Consider the following 17,779-nt stretch of genomic DNA (forward strand, 5'->3'; position numbering starts at 1 on the left):
ACTTTCATGTTATTCTATATTGTTCCTTTACTTTCAAAATAACAATAGGAAGATGTTTGGCCTTCATTATGTTTCTCCTTCTCCTCCTCTGAATCTTAGTTTGAAAATAAATACTCTTCATGTAGGAGAAAGTATTTTTTTCCTGCTTCTTTCCGCAGTTCTGTAGGCTGAGGGGTTTTCTCTGTGTTAATGCAGCTCTACTGAAAAGTAAGCACCAGGTGGTGCTGTAAAGTTAATTTTTAAACGTGCTATTCAGACATCAGAGTGGAGGGAACTTGTTCAGAACACTCAGGACAAAGTTATAGTGAGCTCTTTAGGGCTTCCTGCGAAAAAATCATCTGGGAGTCAAATAGAGTCAAAGTACATAAATTACACTCCCTGTATAAGGTTTGAGTAACAGCAAATGTTGAGGAATGTCTTCAGCTGTAACCTAAAGAAAATACTGCTTGACAGCAATAACTTGCCCAGATGATTGCAGATCAGCTTTAAACAAAATTTTGGTTGTTATAGGAAATGAACTCTGAGATAGAACCAACATTTCATAGGTGTGTAGAATTTTGTGTTTAGTTGGTTTAAAAATGTTCTCAGCCCTTCAGTTTTGCTGTACTGGAATGCAGAAGAGCTGAGTTAGCTGTGCCCTTCAGCAGTTCAGGTGGGTGACCTGAACGTGTCCACCCTGCTGGGAGAGCAGTGTTTTAGGGCTGAAGGAGGGAGAGCTTCGGAAAGCAAAAAAATTGAGACTCAAATTCCTGGATGTTACTCTTGCTGCTGCCTGAATTCACATCAGGGTCACTTTTCCAGCTGGGTGAGGTGCCACATCTCAGATTTCCTTTATTCACCCAGGATTAGAGCTCACATGTGCCTCCTGCTGCCCTGCACGCCCTGAGCTGTGGTTGACCCAGCCCCAGCCATGCAGATAACAAACACTGCTTTTGTTGGTTTTGCATCCAGAGCTGTGCTGGGATTCTTCTAAAGCTGAAAAAGGCCAAAAAGAGAGGGAAGGTTTATCTACTTATTTCATCTTCCTCTAAATGGGAGGCAATATTAGCAAATGTCAACTGGTATTTAAACATAAAGGGAAACAAACATCTGAGAAAATGTTTTCACATGAGCTTTCTCCAGCTGATTGAACGTGGTTTTTGTGTTCATCTATGTCTTTTTATCTACAGTGAAAGTCCTGGTCTGTTATTCCAGTGTCAGCTAATTCAGAGAACGTTTATCTATGGAAGAGATAATTTCAGTTAAATATTACTTCTACTGCTGTATAAGTAGTGTGGAGTAGTTGTTTCTGAAGCAAGGTTCAGAAATGGACCTGAGTTGTAAGACAGTCATCCTTTTTCTGTTGGTTTCTCTCAGCCTTGGCATAGATGGGGAATTGGCTCAGAATTTTATCACCATTGCTGGGCCCCTACCCAGTGAGCTGGCAAAGAGATTGGGCCTGCAGGACCAGATCCTGCCCCAGGACCAGCAGAGCCCTGCCGTGGCTGAAGCCCCGGGTTACCTGTGCCAGCCAGATCTCATGGCTTCCGAGCTGCCCCGCTACTTCTCGCAGCTCCGTGAGCTGGGGGTGACGCACTACAGCCTGCTCCTGCCGTGGGCCCGCGTCCTTCCCGAGGGGAACGCCATGGAGGCGGATGGAGCCCAGGTGCGGTGCTACCGGCAGCTGCTGGAGGCGCTGGCTGCCGCGGGGCTCAGGGCCGTGCTGCTGCTGCACCGCGGCCCTGTCCCCGGCGCCGTGGCCGCGCAGGCCGGTGGGAGGAGAGCCAGGGCTTTTTCTGAGCTTTTTGTGGAGTATGTAGATTTCAGCTTCCGTGCCTTTGGGGACCTGGTGGATGTGTGGCTCTCCTTCAGTGACCTGCCGGAGGTCCTTCAAAGCCTGCCCTACGCTGAGCCCCAGGAACGGGTCCAGGCTGTGGCTGCTGCTCATGAAGGATTTTACGCAATGCTCCATGAGAAAATCTCAGCAGCAGGTAAGGAGAGCAGGGTTTTTCAGTATGACTCACAAATATTTTGTGATAGGATTAAATGGCAACTGCTACATTCAGTCTCTGTGTAGATATTTTTGTATGCCTCTTCCTGACTCAGAGGAAAGACTAAAACCTCTCTGAAGTGCATCTGAAACTCTGAAAAAAAAGGCACAGGAAATCTCCTACATAGCAATAACTGTGAGGAAGTCTGCCATGCCCTTTGTTTGACTTTCCTTATTGCAGACACCGGGGTTTACAGTAATTAAATCCCAAATCTACCTGTGTTACACAGAATTTCACCTCTTCCGTGATGGGTAGCTGGGATTTTCCAAGCAGATATCTCCTTGGGTCTGCCTTCTTTGGTCTTGGAACTTTTCTGTCCCAGACAGACGACCCACAGAACTGGCTGAGTCACTATTTCTTTTCCCAAATTTTTAATTAGTTAATTAATTTTTAATTCTTGCATTTGTCAGGAATACTTTGTTGTACAGTTCACACTATCTGGTAATAGCCCTTAGAAGTTGCCCAGATTCCCTCCTGCATCTCCTGCCCCTCCAAGTTCCTGCCACTCCAACATCTCAAAAACATTCAGTATAAAATGCATTAAAAAAATTGTAGAACCATCACAAAGGCGTGAAAATTAATAAAGCTATTATTTATGCAGGGAGTGGGAGGGCATTTTATTTACAAAGGCTCCTTGAATGATGCCTTCGAATTATTACCTTCTGCAGTTCTCCATTGAAATCACAAAGGGTATCCTGAGATCAACTGCCTGGAGCAGTGCCTGGTGTTCCACAGATTCAACAATTTAAAACTGGTTTTAAAATTACTGCAGTAAACTGAAATATTTATTTGTCCTTAATATGTGATCAACAGACTGCCTCTTTCTTTCTCAAGGTGGAAAGCTGTCCATTGCTTTGGAAATGGATCATGTCTTGGATAGTGCTTCATCAGAATTGCTTTCAGTTTCTCTTCAGGTAGCTCATAATATTTCCTCATTAAGGAAATATTTCCAAAATTATATAAATTTGCCTTGATTTAGCTTTGGTTTTATGTATGGGATCAAATGACTTGTTGCAAGTTAAATAAGATTTTAGCAGGTTGACCAGTTTACGAGCTTTAATTATTTGATTAGTCTGATTATGTGAAACCACTGATTTAAAAATTATTTCAGCATCTTTTCTTGGCTGGTAGGCACTGATTTAAGCTACATGGAGACAAATTTGCTCTCATAATTGGCAATGTTAGCAATATACTTGATTTAGCTTTGCTAAATGATAAAGGTGTGTCCAGAAAATGTACCTGTTAACATTTTCTCTGCAGGTGTACTTAGTGCACCATCAAAGATATGGATACGTTATCCTGACTAGCTGCTATTTCAAATATCTGCTAACTATGTTAAAACCCAGACTGAGCTGTGCTAAAAGTGATGTAGTTGCACAGGGATGGCACAATACAAGGAGAATGTAATCTCTACAAAGGCAATGAGATTTTTTCTTAAAGATCCAGTTCCCTGTTCATAGCTGTCCTCACCCAGCAGATGTTGATGTAGGTTGTAATGTACACATGACAGTGCAGGGTTTTTTTCTGTATTCATAATCCTTCAAAACTTAGAACCAGGTCAAGCAATATTGTAGGATTTAAGCAAGGTGTGGTTTGTAGGGAGAGCAAAGAAGTTTGAGACAAACTGACTGAATAGAAGAGAACCTTGGACTGACAAACAAACTGAAAAGCTTATCAGTTTTCTTTCAACTTCATCAACTGGTTTGACAAGAGAGTGCAATCTGTTCCCTTGAGGTTGATGACTTCTAGTGGCATAACACTTGTGGTATGGAATGATTAAAGTTTTCTGAAGTGGACTTTCAACCAAGGGTTATATTATGTTATATACCTGAACCAGTAGTTCAGTTCAGTTCAGTTATAAAGGTTTCTCTGATAAATCATAAACAGACATTAAGAAATTACCTGTAAATCATTAATATTAAATTCATAAAATAGAATTTAATTTAGTTAAGTTGTACTTTGTTTGGAAGGAGACATACAAAGCCCATCTTCCCATACAGTATCCAGTTTGTGCTCTCTGTATTGTCCAGTGCTCCATACAGCTGTATGGCTTCTTACTCCAGTAGTATATCTTTATCAAACCTTACACAGTTTTATGTATTTTTAAAGTAATACTTTAAAAAAATCCCATTTTTCTCCAGCATGATTATTTTCCTTTTCTTTTTTTCAGGATTCAGTAGACTTTGTGTCTCTTAACCTTCAGTACCATTGTGGAAATGAAACAGATTTTGACAAGAAGTGGAGTGAATTCCGGGTAAGGTTATGCACAGGGTTAAAATAGTAGCATCAAACAACAGACCATAAATAGGAGCAGAATTTCATGTGCTGTGATGCATGTCTAAAGAGTTCTGATTTTCTGTGAAAGCTCAGGCAGCAGCTACATTAGGAAGCAGCTGCAAAATGCTCATTTCTCTGTTGTTATTCTGACTTAAAAACTTATTGGAAAATGCTGGAAAGGATCATCTTGGTCAATGCTTATGATTGATGCCTTAACAGCTGGAATGGCAAAATTCTTTTGTCTGGGGCTGAAAAACCTTCTCTCTCACATGCTAAGTGTTTGGTAGCTAAGCTGTTAGACCAATACCTAAGTACTGAAAGATATTAAAGTCCAGCATGAGCTCTACAGCAGTGCTACCAAACTTCACATTCCTCATCAGCAGGGGTAGAAATCATCATCAGGTGCTAGAAATGTTACTGAGGGTGAGTTTGTTAAAGGATTAGATCTGGCAGCACCAACATCAGTAATGCTGTAGGCTGGTACCTATTATAACCTATATTAAATCTCTGGTAGTGAACTGCATTTTTAAAATTCTTAAGCAAAGAGTCATCCAGTGTCTGGGGAGCAGGATAAGGAGCTGCCCATGTAAAATGCGAAAAATGCCAAGAGTATGGTTTTAGTATCTGGCTGATGCTTCTTTTCATACTGCTCCCTGATTTCTATTTTGCAGAGTGTGTGGAAGGACAAAGACATCTTGGTTTTTAGTTTAAAGGTCTTTGACTGTGCCTCCATGGAAGAGCATCCTTTCATACCAGTAGCTGCCATTGTCACAGGTGAGTGATGTTCAAAGAAGAGTTTTTTGGTTAAGATCTGCATGATAACTTGTAGAGGAAATTCCAAATCATCCAATCTAGGCTGCTGCTATTAGGGGAAATAACTTCACAGTTTTTTATACTATTCTTGGAAAATTAAGGATGGATGGTGAGTGTTGAGGGAGGGGAAACAGGATATCTTCCCCAGATCTTTTCATACCTTTCGTCAGCCTCAAATTGCAGAAGGGGAAGTTTAGGTTGGATACTAGGAAAAATTTCTTTCAAGATATAATTTTTTGTTACAAGTAGTGTCATGCAGTCCATGGCATCTAAGACTATGTCCATCACTTACCATTTGTTTGTTTGCAGCTATTAATAAAGAAGAAGCACATATGATTGGGTATGACATTAATGAGTTCTTGGACTACTTACCTCATGTTTTAAGGTACTAAAAAAATACTGTAACACCATACAATAGTATAAGATACAGTAATAAAACAGCTTCCTCTAGAAACATATGTGCAGGGAGAGACAAGACATTTTAGTGGTAAAGTCTGCTGTTAGTTGCTGAAAGGGCTGCAAAGGGCTGTTTTTCTGCTGAGCCCAGTCTCTTCCAATTACTTGCAATCCTCTATCCTGCTACTAATCCTATAATGTAATCCTCTTCCAGTCTCTCATCCTTGGTTACCCAAATTGCACCTTCAAGCCAATAGTAACAAGTACATTTTTCAAGCCTTCTGCCTTTTTCAAGAGCAAAATGGTTATAAATAAACAAATCCAATAGAGGTTTTCTTAGGGGAGAAGCCAGTTGAGCTTATGAAAACGTGGGAGATGTCATGGTGAAGGGAGATGCTAAGGATTACAATGGAAGAAACTCATGAAGTAGCATGGGAAATTGCTTCTCACTGCAAAGATTTTGTTTGCACCCCTGACCTAACTAATGGATTATGAGACTCTACATGCAAAGAACTGTTCTGCAGTTACCCACTGCCTTCCATGTCCCAGGTGGGAGACAGCAGGGTTAGACTGATCAGATGTCAGAGGAACTATACATGGCTTATGTGACCTGAATTGGAGGCAAACTTCCTTTATACTCTGTATTTGCAAGTTTTGTGGCACTGGCATTCACCTTGGAGATTTTAACTTCTATTTATTATATTTACAGTGAAACAAATAATCTACAGGAAAACCCAGTTGCTGTTCTTGCCCCTCGGTCCTCCTATCAAACAGTCTGGGAAATGTTTTCTGAATGGTCTGAATCAGAGAGGGATTCTTTCCTGCAAGATGTGTTCCCAAGTGGGTTCCTCTGGGGCATATCCACAGGTGCCTTTAACGTCGAAGGAGCTTGGGCAGAGGATGGGAGAGGAGAGAGCATCTGGGACCAGTTTGGGCATGGGGGCCATGTCCACATGAACCAAACAGCAGACGTGGCATGTGACAGCTACTATAAAACCAGCTATGACATTTACCTGCTTAGAGGTCTTCACCCCCAGCTGTACAAATTCTCTGTATCCTGGTCTAGAATTTTCCCTACTGGCACCAACAAGACCATCAATTCCAAGGGTATTGATTATTACAACCACTTAATTGACCGCTTGTTAGACTCTAAAATTGAGCCCATGGTGACTCTCTTCCACTGGGACCTGCCCCAAGCTCTGCAGGCTCTTGGTGGCTGGCAGAATGAAAGCATCATAGATGCTTTTGTGAACTATGCAGACTTCTGCTTTTCCAAGTTTGGGGATCGGGTCAAGCTCTGGGTTACGTTCCATGAGCCCTGGGTTATCAGCTACGCTGGCTATGGCACCGGAGAGCATCCTCCAGGAATCACTGACCCAGGAGCAGCATCTTACAAGGTAGGGACACAGGAATAATTAGGATCCTGCAGCTACTCTTGTTGGGTTGCTTTCCATGCTGGTTCTGTGCTTCAACTACGTTCAAACCTAATGTGGCCTCTGAGACAACTATTTAGTTGCTGGATTTATGAAACCTGTTAAAAATGAGTTTGTTAATAAAGTCCAGATGTTATTTTATTTTTCTATTCTGAAAGCTGACGTGGATGGGTAGTCAGATGCTTTTGCTTATTCCAAAACCTGCTACACTCCTTGTCCATAATTATTTGTTTTGTCAAGGTGTTTTCTTTTGGATGGAGAGGGCATTTTCACATGGCAATAAACCCAGTGCTTAAGAGTTTTTGTGCAATGCAGTGTGACACATTTTCCTCTGCTTTCTGCTTCCCAGGTTGCTCACACAATTCTCAAGGCTCATGCCAAGGTCTGGCACTTGTATAATGACAAATACCGTTCTCAGCAACTGGGAAAGGTGGGGCTGGTGCTGAACTCGGACTGGGCTGAACCCAAGACTCCAAGCAGCTCCGAGGACGTGAGGGCATCTGAGAGGTACCTGCAGTTCATGCTTGGCTGGTTTGCTCACCCCATATTTGTTAATGGTGATTATCCGGATGTCCTGAAGGCTCAGATCCAGGAAGTCAACCAGCAGTGCTCCACGACAGTTGCACAGCTGCCTGTGTTTACAGAGGAGGAGAAGTCCTTGGTGAGAGGGACTGCAGATTTCTTTGGCCTTTCCCATTACACTTCCCGCCTGGTCAGTGCCGGGGCTGACAGGGTGTGCACACCGGGCTACGAGAGCATTGGGAACTTCTCCTTGCATGTAGATCCTTCCTGGCCACAGGCTGCCTCTTCTTGGGTCCATGTGGTCCCTTGGGGATTAAGAAGGCTGCTGAAGTTTGTATCCCAGGAATACACAGGGTCAAAGATCCCAATATACATAGCAGGGAATGGTGTGCCGACAGGAGACGCCGGGGATCTTCTCAATGACACTATGCGAGTGGATTATTTCCGCCAGTACATCAATGAGGCCCTGAAAGGTATGGAGAAATCAAATTATTTTATTTTCTCTTAATCATGGCAAGTGGTTACTCTTAGCCCTTCCATGGTGGTTAACTTTAAAACATCACCACTTGCACAGTGATGTAAGGTCAGCCTCCTGTGGTGTAGGTATTGAGTATGACTTTATATACTTAAGTCTATCTGGTGTCCAGATATAGAGCTCTCCATTCTCTTTAGATATTGGAATGCATTTTTTTAAAATATGGATTAATGTAGCCTGGACCCTAAGGTCAGTCCCTCTGTGAGAACACTGTTCATACACTCCAGTTCTCCTGGAGATGACTGGCCTGCAGGCTTCTCATAAATTGGGGCTGAACTGCCTTTACCAGTTAATCAGATCTACATGGCAGTAACCACTTCAGACTGGAAATATCTTCCTGAAATTTCTACCTCAGCCATTTTGAGAATGTTTAGGTTATGCCTCTATCTTTGCAAGCTGTGTATCTTTTAACATAAAAATAGCATCTGTGGCAACTTCTGGACAAACACAGAGAGCTGAGATTTCAAATAGAGATTTGACTGATGCTCTCTAGATAGACTAAACAGTACTGTCAGGGAAACATTAAATATGCTGTATTAAATATGTTGGTGATCAGTGTATACAGCATTTGATCTGCTTGACCTAGATCTCAACATACTGCTAGAAGTGTTGAAAGAGCTACAGAAAACACAATTTAGCGTTGCTGTTATGCCTCAGCAGAAGTAAAGAGGATGGACTGCACATGGGAGTGAACTTTTTTTTGAATTAGAGACATTTAGTGCTTTTTTGTAAGCAATGTGAGGAGGGATGCTGGACTTGCCTGTGCTGGTATTGGGTACACAGTTCAGCTAAAAGAAGCTCTCCTGTGCTCAGGGAAAATAGGCAAGCACTAAATTACCGGCAATATTTCAGTTTAATTATAATGTTAAATCTAAAAGTGAACCATACACCTAAGTTGATGAAATCTGCTTGAAAACAAGAACACAGGAGAAGGGATATCAGTGGCACAAGTGTCCTGTACTCAGATACCTCTTGACAAATACTTATTTTCTCACACATTTCTATCACTAAGCATTTCACCAGCTCCTATTACCATGCTGACTGCTTTTCCTACCAGATACTCCTAATTGTTTGGGAAGTTTTTTTAGTCTTTAAAACCATTTGTAAATGCTTGGCTTGTCACACTTATCCTTGGCTGTGTTGCTTCTGTTGTGCAGAGCTGTGTTCAGGAAATGTTCAGGTGGGTGATTAACAAATGTCTCATTTCTGTGACAGCGGTGAAACTGGACGCCGTTGATGTCCGGTCCTACATTGCTCGATCCCTGATAGATGGCTTTGAAGGCCCAGCGGGATACAGCCTAAAATTTGGGCTGCATCATGTGGACTTTGAAGATAGCAACAGACCAAGGACTCCCAAGGCATCTGCTTACTTCTATTCCAGTGTTATTGAAAAAAATGGTTTTCCATCCCAAGCCTTGAGCAGATTTGCACCAGTGGTGTTTGACCGACCTGTGCCATCAAAGCTGCCAAATTTACCAGCATCAGAAGTTCCCTCCAAGGCAAAGGTTGTCTGGCAGAAGTTTTCATCCCAGACTGCCTTTGAAAGAGACATGTATTTTTATGGGACATTCCCAGATGATTTTACATGGGGTGTGTCTTCCTCTGCCTACCAGATAGAGGGAGGTTGGGATGCTGATGGCAAAGGACCCAGCATTTGGGATAACTTCACCCATGTCCCAGGAAATGTAAACAATAACAATACTGGAGATATAGCTTGTGATAGCTACAACAGGGTGGAGGAAGATATTTACATGCTGAGAGCCTTAGGGGTAAAGAACTATCGTTTTTCCCTGTCCTGGCCTCGAATTTTCCCCACTGGAAGGAACAACTCAATCAACAGCCATGGAGTTGCATACTACAACCGTCTCATTGATGGACTGATTGCAAACAACATCACTCCAATTGTCACTCTCTACCACTGGGACCTACCACAAGCTCTCCAGGACATTGGTGGCTGGGAGAGCAATGAACTGATTGACCTGTTTGACAGCTTTGCAGACTTCTGTTTCCAGACCTTTGGGGACAGGGTGAAGTTCTGGATTACTATCAATGAACCCAACATCATTGCTTGGCTGGGCTACGGCAAAGGGTTGTTCCCACCCAATGTCAAGGAGCCTGGCAGCGCTCCCTACAGGGTTGCCCACATCTTACTGAAAGCTCATGCCAGGGTCTACCACACCTACGATGACAAATACAGAGCGAGTCAGGGAGGGGTCATTGCCCTGTGCCCCTTCATTAGCTGGGCTGAGCCAAAGACACCAAGTGACCCCAGGGACATTGAAGCTGCTGACAGGTACCTGCAGTTTTTGGTGGGTTGGTTCACACACCCGATTTTCAAAAACGGGGACTACCCCGAGGTCATGAAGTGGAAAGTTGGGAACAGGAGTGAGCTCCAGAACCTGCCGTCATCGCGCCTGCCGGTTTTCACAGCGGAGGAGCGTGAATACATCCGGGGCACGGCGGATGTCTTCTGCTTCAACACATACTCCTCCAAAATTGTAAGCCATTCAACAACACGTCTGAGGCCCTTCTCTTATGAGTATGACCAGGAAGTTTCAGTAACAGTTGACAGCTCCTGGCCTACCTCAGCTCTCACTGACCATCGGCCTGTGGCCTGGGGTCTGAGGAGGGTACTGAACTGGATCAAAGAGGAATATGGAAACCCCCCAATATATATCATTGAGAACGGCGTGGGGAAAAAGGCCAAATCTGATGTTGATGACAATGCCAGGATATTTTACTACAAAACATACATTGATGAAGCTTTAAAAGGTACCAGAATTTGCTTTTGTTCTGTTTTGTTCTGGTGTTGTGTGTCTCCTCTCTAGATTTCTGGTTACTCAACTCCTCTGCAAAGTACTTTAAAAGTGATTGATATCAGTCTTTAAATAGTTTGAACACAATATAACATAATGTTTGATTTTATGTTCTCCTTTGCATGGCTGTACTTGGTTTCCTAGAGCTATGAAGATTCTCTCAATGTTAGTTGACCAGTGCCACCTGTATGAACCCAGGAGCCTGTATGTGCTTGCATGTGAATTCCTTAGGGTTCATTTAATGTGTGATTATGCCACTGATGCTCCTCCATTTTTTTTCTGGTCTTTCAGCTTACAAGGTAGATGGTGTTAATCTGAAAGGATACAACGCTTGGTCTCTGATGGATAACTTTGAATGGGTGGATGGTTATGATCCAAGATTTGGATTGCACCAGATTGATTTTGACAACCCCAACAGGCCGAGGACGCCAAAACGCTCTGCTGTGTACTATGCTGAAATCATCCACAATAATGGCATCCCACTGCCCAAGGAAGATGAATTCCTATATGGAGAGTTTCCAGAGAACTTCTTGTGGAGTGTAGCAACTGCAGCTTACCAGGTCAGGAAACCGAGGTGGACTCCTGAAGTATCTGTGGACAGTTAATTCATTGTGTGGCACCACAAAGAATAACAGGCTGAATTCTTTGCTAGGCTGAGACCTAAATTTGGGTTTGCTAATAATTTTTCCCCCATTTTCAATTACAGATTGAGGGAGGATGGAGAGCAGATGGGAAAGGACTTAGCATTTGGGACAAATATTCCCACACTCCCTTGAGAATCAGCAACGATGCGACTGGAGATGTAGCTTGTGACAGCTACCACAGGATTGAGGAGGATGTGGAAATGCTGAAAAGCCTCAAGGTGTCTCACTATCGCTTTTCAATCTCCTGGTCCCGCGTTCTCCCAGATGGGACCACCAGATACATCAATGAAAAGGGACTGAACTACTATGAAAGGCTGATTGATGCCCTTCTGGCAGCCAACATCACGCCTCAGGTAACTACACCCAGTAACTTTAAGGTTACTAAAAAATAGCAAACCCCAAATCTGATGCTCAGAGCAATGTGTGTGTTCCAATCCGTACCCTCCTTCACAGAGAAATTGTTTTTCATGGTTTTTCATTTCATTTTGTGAAGAAACATGGGGTATTGCATAAGCAAATGAACTGGGAATGTAGGGATGTGTTGAAATTACTACCTGGAAAGACCACAGTAAACTTACTGTTTGCTGTTTCCAGTTTTGTCCCATTACCTTGGAAATAGATTCCACAGGGACTTGTGCAGGAATCTTTCAGACACTGAGGTGAGACTGGCTAATGTAGTTCCCAGGATCTTTCTTCTTGCCTTTCTTAGAGATGGACATAGCTTTATTCTTTTCCCGGGAGTCAGGAAGCTCCACTGGTCAGTGTTGTTTGTCACATACAATGGACAGTGACCTCACCCCTGCATCAATCAGCTCTTCCAACACTGTTGAGTGCCTTTGAGCTGTCCTCATACCCCTGTACCAGCCCAGACAGGTGTTCTAGTGGATTGTATTTCACCTGAGTCAGTGCAGGTGCAGCAGTTCTTCACTGGTGAGTTCTGGCTGTCACAAGGTGGTTTTTGGTAAAAGCTTCATCTTCACCATTAGGCAGTCCCTAAAGAAACTGGCAAAAATGTATTTTATTGAGTGCATGAGTGATCACTACAACATCAAACTACATTAGGAACAGGTAACTGCAGATCAAAGCACAGTTTATTTGTGATAAATGATTCTGAGTTACTGTGAGAGTGACTGGTTGAGTCCTTTGTCCTCCTGTCTTTCCCTACAGGTAACTCTCTATCACTGGGACCTCCCACAGGCACTGCAGGATGTTGGTGGGTGGGAGAATGATGCTATAGTTCAGAGGTTTAAGGAATATGCTGAGGTCCTTTTCCAGAGGCTGGGGGATAAAGTGAAATTTTGGATAACCCTCAATGAACCCTACAACACCGCCTATCTTGGCTATGGCGTTGGCACAGCTGCTCCAGGTAAGACTGCTGGGCATAGACTCAGAGCCCTCATGGCACTGTCAGCACAATTGTTTTATGCTGCAGCAGAGCAGTTCCTTGTGGCTTGAAAAGGTAGAACAAGAAAACTGGTGTGCTGTGGATATATGGGTTTGGATAGCTGTGGTGTGGTGAACAGGTCCTTCTTTTACTCTGCCTGTCACCTCCAAGTCTGGATTACATTTGCTGCCTGGAGCAGTCCTTATTTCCAGACCAGCTTCAGGGACTGTGGAGAAGATTTAGGGCTGAAGGATGACCCAGCTCAGCAGCAGAGTAGAACCAAAAGAGGGGATGTGAGCTGACCTGAACACACAGCTTTCTGCTTTCCAAACTGGCAGCAGCAGCCTGTAGCCAGGGCTGGCAGTCCATGTCCCACTCCAGAGGGGAGGACGGGGCAATGCAGGGTCCTCCTCGCACAGCCTTCCCATGGAAGCTGCTCCTTCAGCTGCCTCTGCCTAGCACTGATTCCAGCCCACGGCTGGGCTTGGGGCACCAGGTGTTGCACATTCATTCCTTTACCAGGGGCAGTTCTGGGTGCCCTGAGATTGTGTTAACCTGGGAAGCAGCCATGAGAGGGCTGGGGAGTGCTGCTCCCTGCCCATGCTGTCCCTGTCCCTGCAGGCATCTCAGTTCGGCCAGGGCGCGCTCCCTACGTGGTGGGACACAACCTGATCAGAGCACACGCGGAGGTCTGGCACCTCTACAACGAGACCTTCAGGGCCAAGCAGGGAGGGCTCATCTCCATCACCATCAACTCTGACTGGGCAGAGCCATGCAACCCACACAGCCAGGAGGACGTTGAAGCTGCCAGACGATTCATGCAGGTACAGAGACCCCTGGTCACAGCTCTCCCTGCTGCTCCAGGTGACACCCCCTCTTTGGGTGCTGGATGTGCCCAGAACCCAGGTCAGCATCTCACTGAAATAAAATGGTGAGGCAGAGGCATCACTGCAAGGAATTGTATCCCCCTCTTATGGGGACTGACCAAGAATGCAACAGAAATTAGACAAAATATGGTTGCAGTGACAAAAGCTTATTGAATTTACTGCTGTTATATGGGCATCTCTTTGTATCTCCGTGTGCCTGTTGTAAATTCAATTATCACCTACAAAGCAGCACATGACAGAGGAATGGCTAAATTCCAAGTTTTGATATATGATTTATCCTCCCTTATTTCCTGGTTTAGTTTTTTCTAGGTTGGTTTGCTCACCCCATTTTCAAAAATGGTGATTACAGTGAAGTGATGAAAAGAAGGATTCGGGAACGAAGTCTGGCCCAGGGCCTGAGCAAGTCCCGGTAAGAGCCCAGGCACACACCTGCTTTTGTTTCACTGGCTGTGCTGAATCATGCTTTTCTTACAGAAATGATACATTTCACTGATTCTATTCCAGTGTTACTGTAACAAAGCTTACTGTATCCTCACAGAAAAATTCTAGTGTATATTTTCAGAGAATCACAGAATGGTTTGTGTTGGAAGGGACCTTCCTTAAAGATCATTTAGTTCCAATCTAGGCAAGGGGGGCTTTGCCTATTCCCTGTCTTTACCTCTCTTGCAAACTAAATTGACGAATATATCTTTGGGGTAATAAATTCTCAGCTCAGTGACACAGTAACCACAGTACTTTACCTGATGCCTGTGGTAAATTGGTTTAACTTTTCTTAAAACTATGTACTGAACTCACTGGTCCCTCTCAGTTACATTTATTATTTTCCGTTCCCAGTTTCTCTCCTTCTGCTTGTGGTGCTGGTACTAGGGATCCCAGCATTACCCATGGAGTGTGTGCAAAGTGTATTCTCTGTTTTCTCTTGCAGACTTCCAGAATTTACTGAAAGTGAAAAACAAAGAATTAAAGGCACATATGACTACTTTGGTCTAAATCATTATACCACGGTTTTAACATACAACCTAAACTATTCTAAGGGTGTTATGTCATATGACTCTGATAGGTAAGAGATGAATGTAAATTATTGGTCAAGTAAAATCTGCACAGCTGGAGCCTGGGTTAACTGACAAGTGTAAATTTATAGCAAATAAAGCTGTGAGATAGGTGTTTTAAGCTGTTATAAACCAATACTAGGGATAATATAACCAAGCAGTACCTGAGGTGCTGTTATTTTCTCAAAAGTCCAGCAACAGCCTTTTTCTTACAGACATGAGGTGATAAACAGTATTTATCATATTTCCTGCTTCCAGTCTGCAGTTTAAACTGTGAGGTGTTATTCTGGTTTATGGATACTGATCCACTTGCTGTTAAACAGGTTTAGGTCCCTCACTGCATTGGATATATGTAATTTCAAAGCCTAAACAGCCACATCACTTCATGATTAAGTATAGATTAAGTCAGGATTTTTTATTTAGATACTAATTTCATTCCTCAACTTCAAAAAGTAACAATAGGAGCTTACTAGTTTTTCTAATGAGAATTCAGGTAATGGTGGGACCACACATGGGGGTGAAATTGTGTCCTTTCCAAAATGTTTCCACAGGGAATAGATGAAATTGGAAATAACTACCCTTTGATGCTACATCCCAGCCCCTTATAGTTTAACCCTGTAGAACAGGGAGCTCATTTCATTCCTGCATGAAATGTAAAGGGCAATTTTGTGTGCTCAAGTGCTGCATTATGCCTTGAAAAGTAGAAATGGCGTGGTAGTATACAAAGATTTGGAACCAACACCACATTGTCAGCCACAGCTGATTTACAGAGTGTAATTGTAAATTGAAACATGCGAAGGGTTTTTTAGGCTTGTGAGCACACCAGCAGCAGCTCAGCCCTGGGCGTGGAGCTGCCTGGCACGTGGGACTGGCCCTGAGCAGTGTCCTCCTCCACAGGGGCGTAGCCACAGTGACCGACCGCAGCTGGCTGAGCTCTGGCTCCCTCTGGCTGAAGGTGACACCCTTTGGGTTCAGGAAGATCCTCAGGTGGATAAAGGAAGAGTACAACAACCCTCCCATTTATGTGACTGAAAATGGGGTCTCAGAAAGGGGAGCCTTTGAATTCAATGACACTTGGAGAATGCATTACTATCGGACCTACATTAATGAGGCACTGAAAGGTAAGAGTGATTACTGACATCTGGTCATCCAAAGCTCTGGAGAGCAGCACTGGCTTTGCCACAAGACTGATGTGTATAAAGCAAATAGTAAAGAGCTGGAAGACCACTGCCATCCCACTTGCAAGTTACAGTCACATGGGCTTACTGAAACCACTCCAAGGAGCCTTTGGGTTTACCAAAAATGGTTCATGGATAGTCACCAATGTGCCAGGAAAGATGATCTAAAGGAAGAACAAACCCTGGGTTTAGTGGTGTAACCTGCAGATTCCTTGGTTTGGTGCACCTGGTGAGAGAGGTACTACTAACTGAGAAACTCCTTAACTCCTAGTCTTACTACTGCTGTGTCTAAAAACTGCATATTTAAAAAAAAAAAAAAACAGTAAAAACCCAACTCCCAAACTGGTTTCAGTTACAGCAGTGGTCAAACAACTTCAGGAAATGGTTTTTCCAATTTGCTTTTCTGATGTACTGGGAGCAGTCAGACGTTCAGACATTTACTGTCTTTTAAGGGCCCCACAAACTCTTGTTTGGGTTGCATTTTAGTGGGTTTTCTTCTCTATTCCTAAACTTTTGTTTCTTGCACAAAAGCTTTGATTTTTGGAGCAGAGAAAAGCAGCGTCCAGTCCTGGGCACTGAGTGAACCTGCTTGTTGGCAATAATCTCCCTGTGTGCCATGTGTGGATGTTCTGGAGCACCTTCGTGCCCTGGCTGGCCGAGGGGTGACCAGTGACCTGTTCTCTCTGCTCCTCCCTGCAGCTGTTGTGCTCGATGGTGTCGACCTACGGGGCTACACTGCGTGGACACTGATGGACAACCTTGAGTGGGCAGCGGGTTATGAGGAAAAGTTTGGGCTCTACCATGTGAATTTCTCAGACCCTGCCTTGCCACGGCGCCCCAAGGCCTCAGCCAAGTATTACTCACAGATCATAAACTGCAATGGCTTTCCAGACCCAGCCACGGGCCCACATCCCTGTCTGGAACAGGAGCCAGAAGGTAAGTGACACAGCAGAAATGGTGCTTCTGTGTATTTGCATCTAACCCTAATCCCAAAGGAGTTCCATAATCCTAAGGTTTTTAGAGACACCACCATTTCCTGCAATCTTTTTTTTAAACACTCGAGTCAATGTCACTTTCTTACACAAAACCAGACTTAACAACCAAACCTTGTGCAAGAGCACCTCAACATATACCTGTCTTAAGAATGTAGCAAAAGTTATTCCATTAGACTTTTCTCCAACACAACTGCCCAAGATGTTTTCCAAACCACACACATGCAGTATTCCCACAAGATTGTTTAGAAAAAAGTTTGAATACTTTATACAAATCCTTGTTTTGGGTGAGGCTTTGAAAATACCAATTCTTTTGTCATTTGTGTCTTCTCCACTGGAGTAGTACAACGAAAAGCAACCAGTGTGGGTGTTTGGGAATGAACACTCACCTGTACCATCAGGCATTGCACTATCAGCCTCAGCTGTGCCTTTACTCAGAGCTAGAATTCCTGGTGGAGGCAGGGAGCAGCAGTGCCCACACCTGCATGGAACTGGCTCTGCACTAACCCTTTGTCATTGTTTTTTCCATTCAGTGACACCAACAGACCCCACTCCAGGAGCAGCTGACAGCGTGCGCTTTTTGGGATTGGATTTGACGTCCCAAGGTGCAGAAATAGCACTCTATGTGCTTTTTGCTCTTTCTGTAGTTGGAGCACTGGGCTTGGCTCTTTTTGCATTCAAATATGGAAAATTGTCCAAAAGATCCCATAAACAATCACACATGGAACTTAGTAGTAAACTGTAATATTTCCATCTCATACAATATTTGTTTGGTTTGTTTGTTCTTAAAAAAAAAAAACAAAACAGTCTATACCACCAGAAA

At 43.6% G+C, this 17,779-nt stretch overlaps 1 protein-coding gene across 1 annotated transcript; it reads left to right on the forward strand.

Annotated features, from left to right (window-relative positions):
• The first annotated feature begins 1,306 nt into the window (after nt 1-1,306).
• LCT (lactase) lies at nt 1,307-17,701 on the forward strand. Its single transcript, XM_041473253.1, has 17 exons — nt 1,307-1,970; nt 2,865-2,944; nt 4,201-4,284; nt 4,979-5,081; nt 5,430-5,505; nt 6,226-6,913; nt 7,299-7,944; nt 9,222-10,778; nt 11,114-11,382; nt 11,529-11,819; nt 12,634-12,832; nt 13,472-13,674; nt 14,037-14,146; nt 14,663-14,797; nt 15,684-15,907; nt 16,664-16,900; nt 17,490-17,701. Exons 1-17 carry the CDS (start codon nt 1,307-1,309, stop codon nt 17,699-17,701), a joined length of 5,778 nt encoding a protein of 1,925 aa, XP_041329187.1.
• The last annotated feature ends 78 nt before the right edge of the window (nt 17,702-17,779 follow it).

Source organism: Pyrgilauda ruficollis, unplaced genomic scaffold, assembly GCF_017590135.1.
Source record: "Pyrgilauda ruficollis isolate IOZ18807 unplaced genomic scaffold, ASM1759013v1 scaffold3, whole genome shotgun sequence".
Classification (NCBI taxonomy): domain Eukaryota; kingdom Metazoa; phylum Chordata; class Aves; order Passeriformes; family Passeridae; genus Pyrgilauda; species Pyrgilauda ruficollis.

What these genes read in the sequence shown, in the direction of transcription:
- LCT (XM_041473253.1), top strand. Translation starts at nt 1,307, where the DNA reads ATGGACCTGAGTTGTAAGACAGTCATCCTTTTTCTGTTGGTTTCTCTC. An exon ending in TGCTTTCAGTTTCTCTTCAG is followed by an intron (nt 2,945 to 4,200) that starts GTAGCTCATAAT and finishes TCTTTTTTTCAG; the next exon opens with GATTCAGTAGACTTTGTGTC. An exon ending in CAGGGCCTGAGCAAGTCCCG is followed by an intron (nt 14,147 to 14,662) that starts GTAAGAGCCCAG and finishes TTTCTCTTGCAG; the next exon opens with ACTTCCAGAATTTACTGAAA.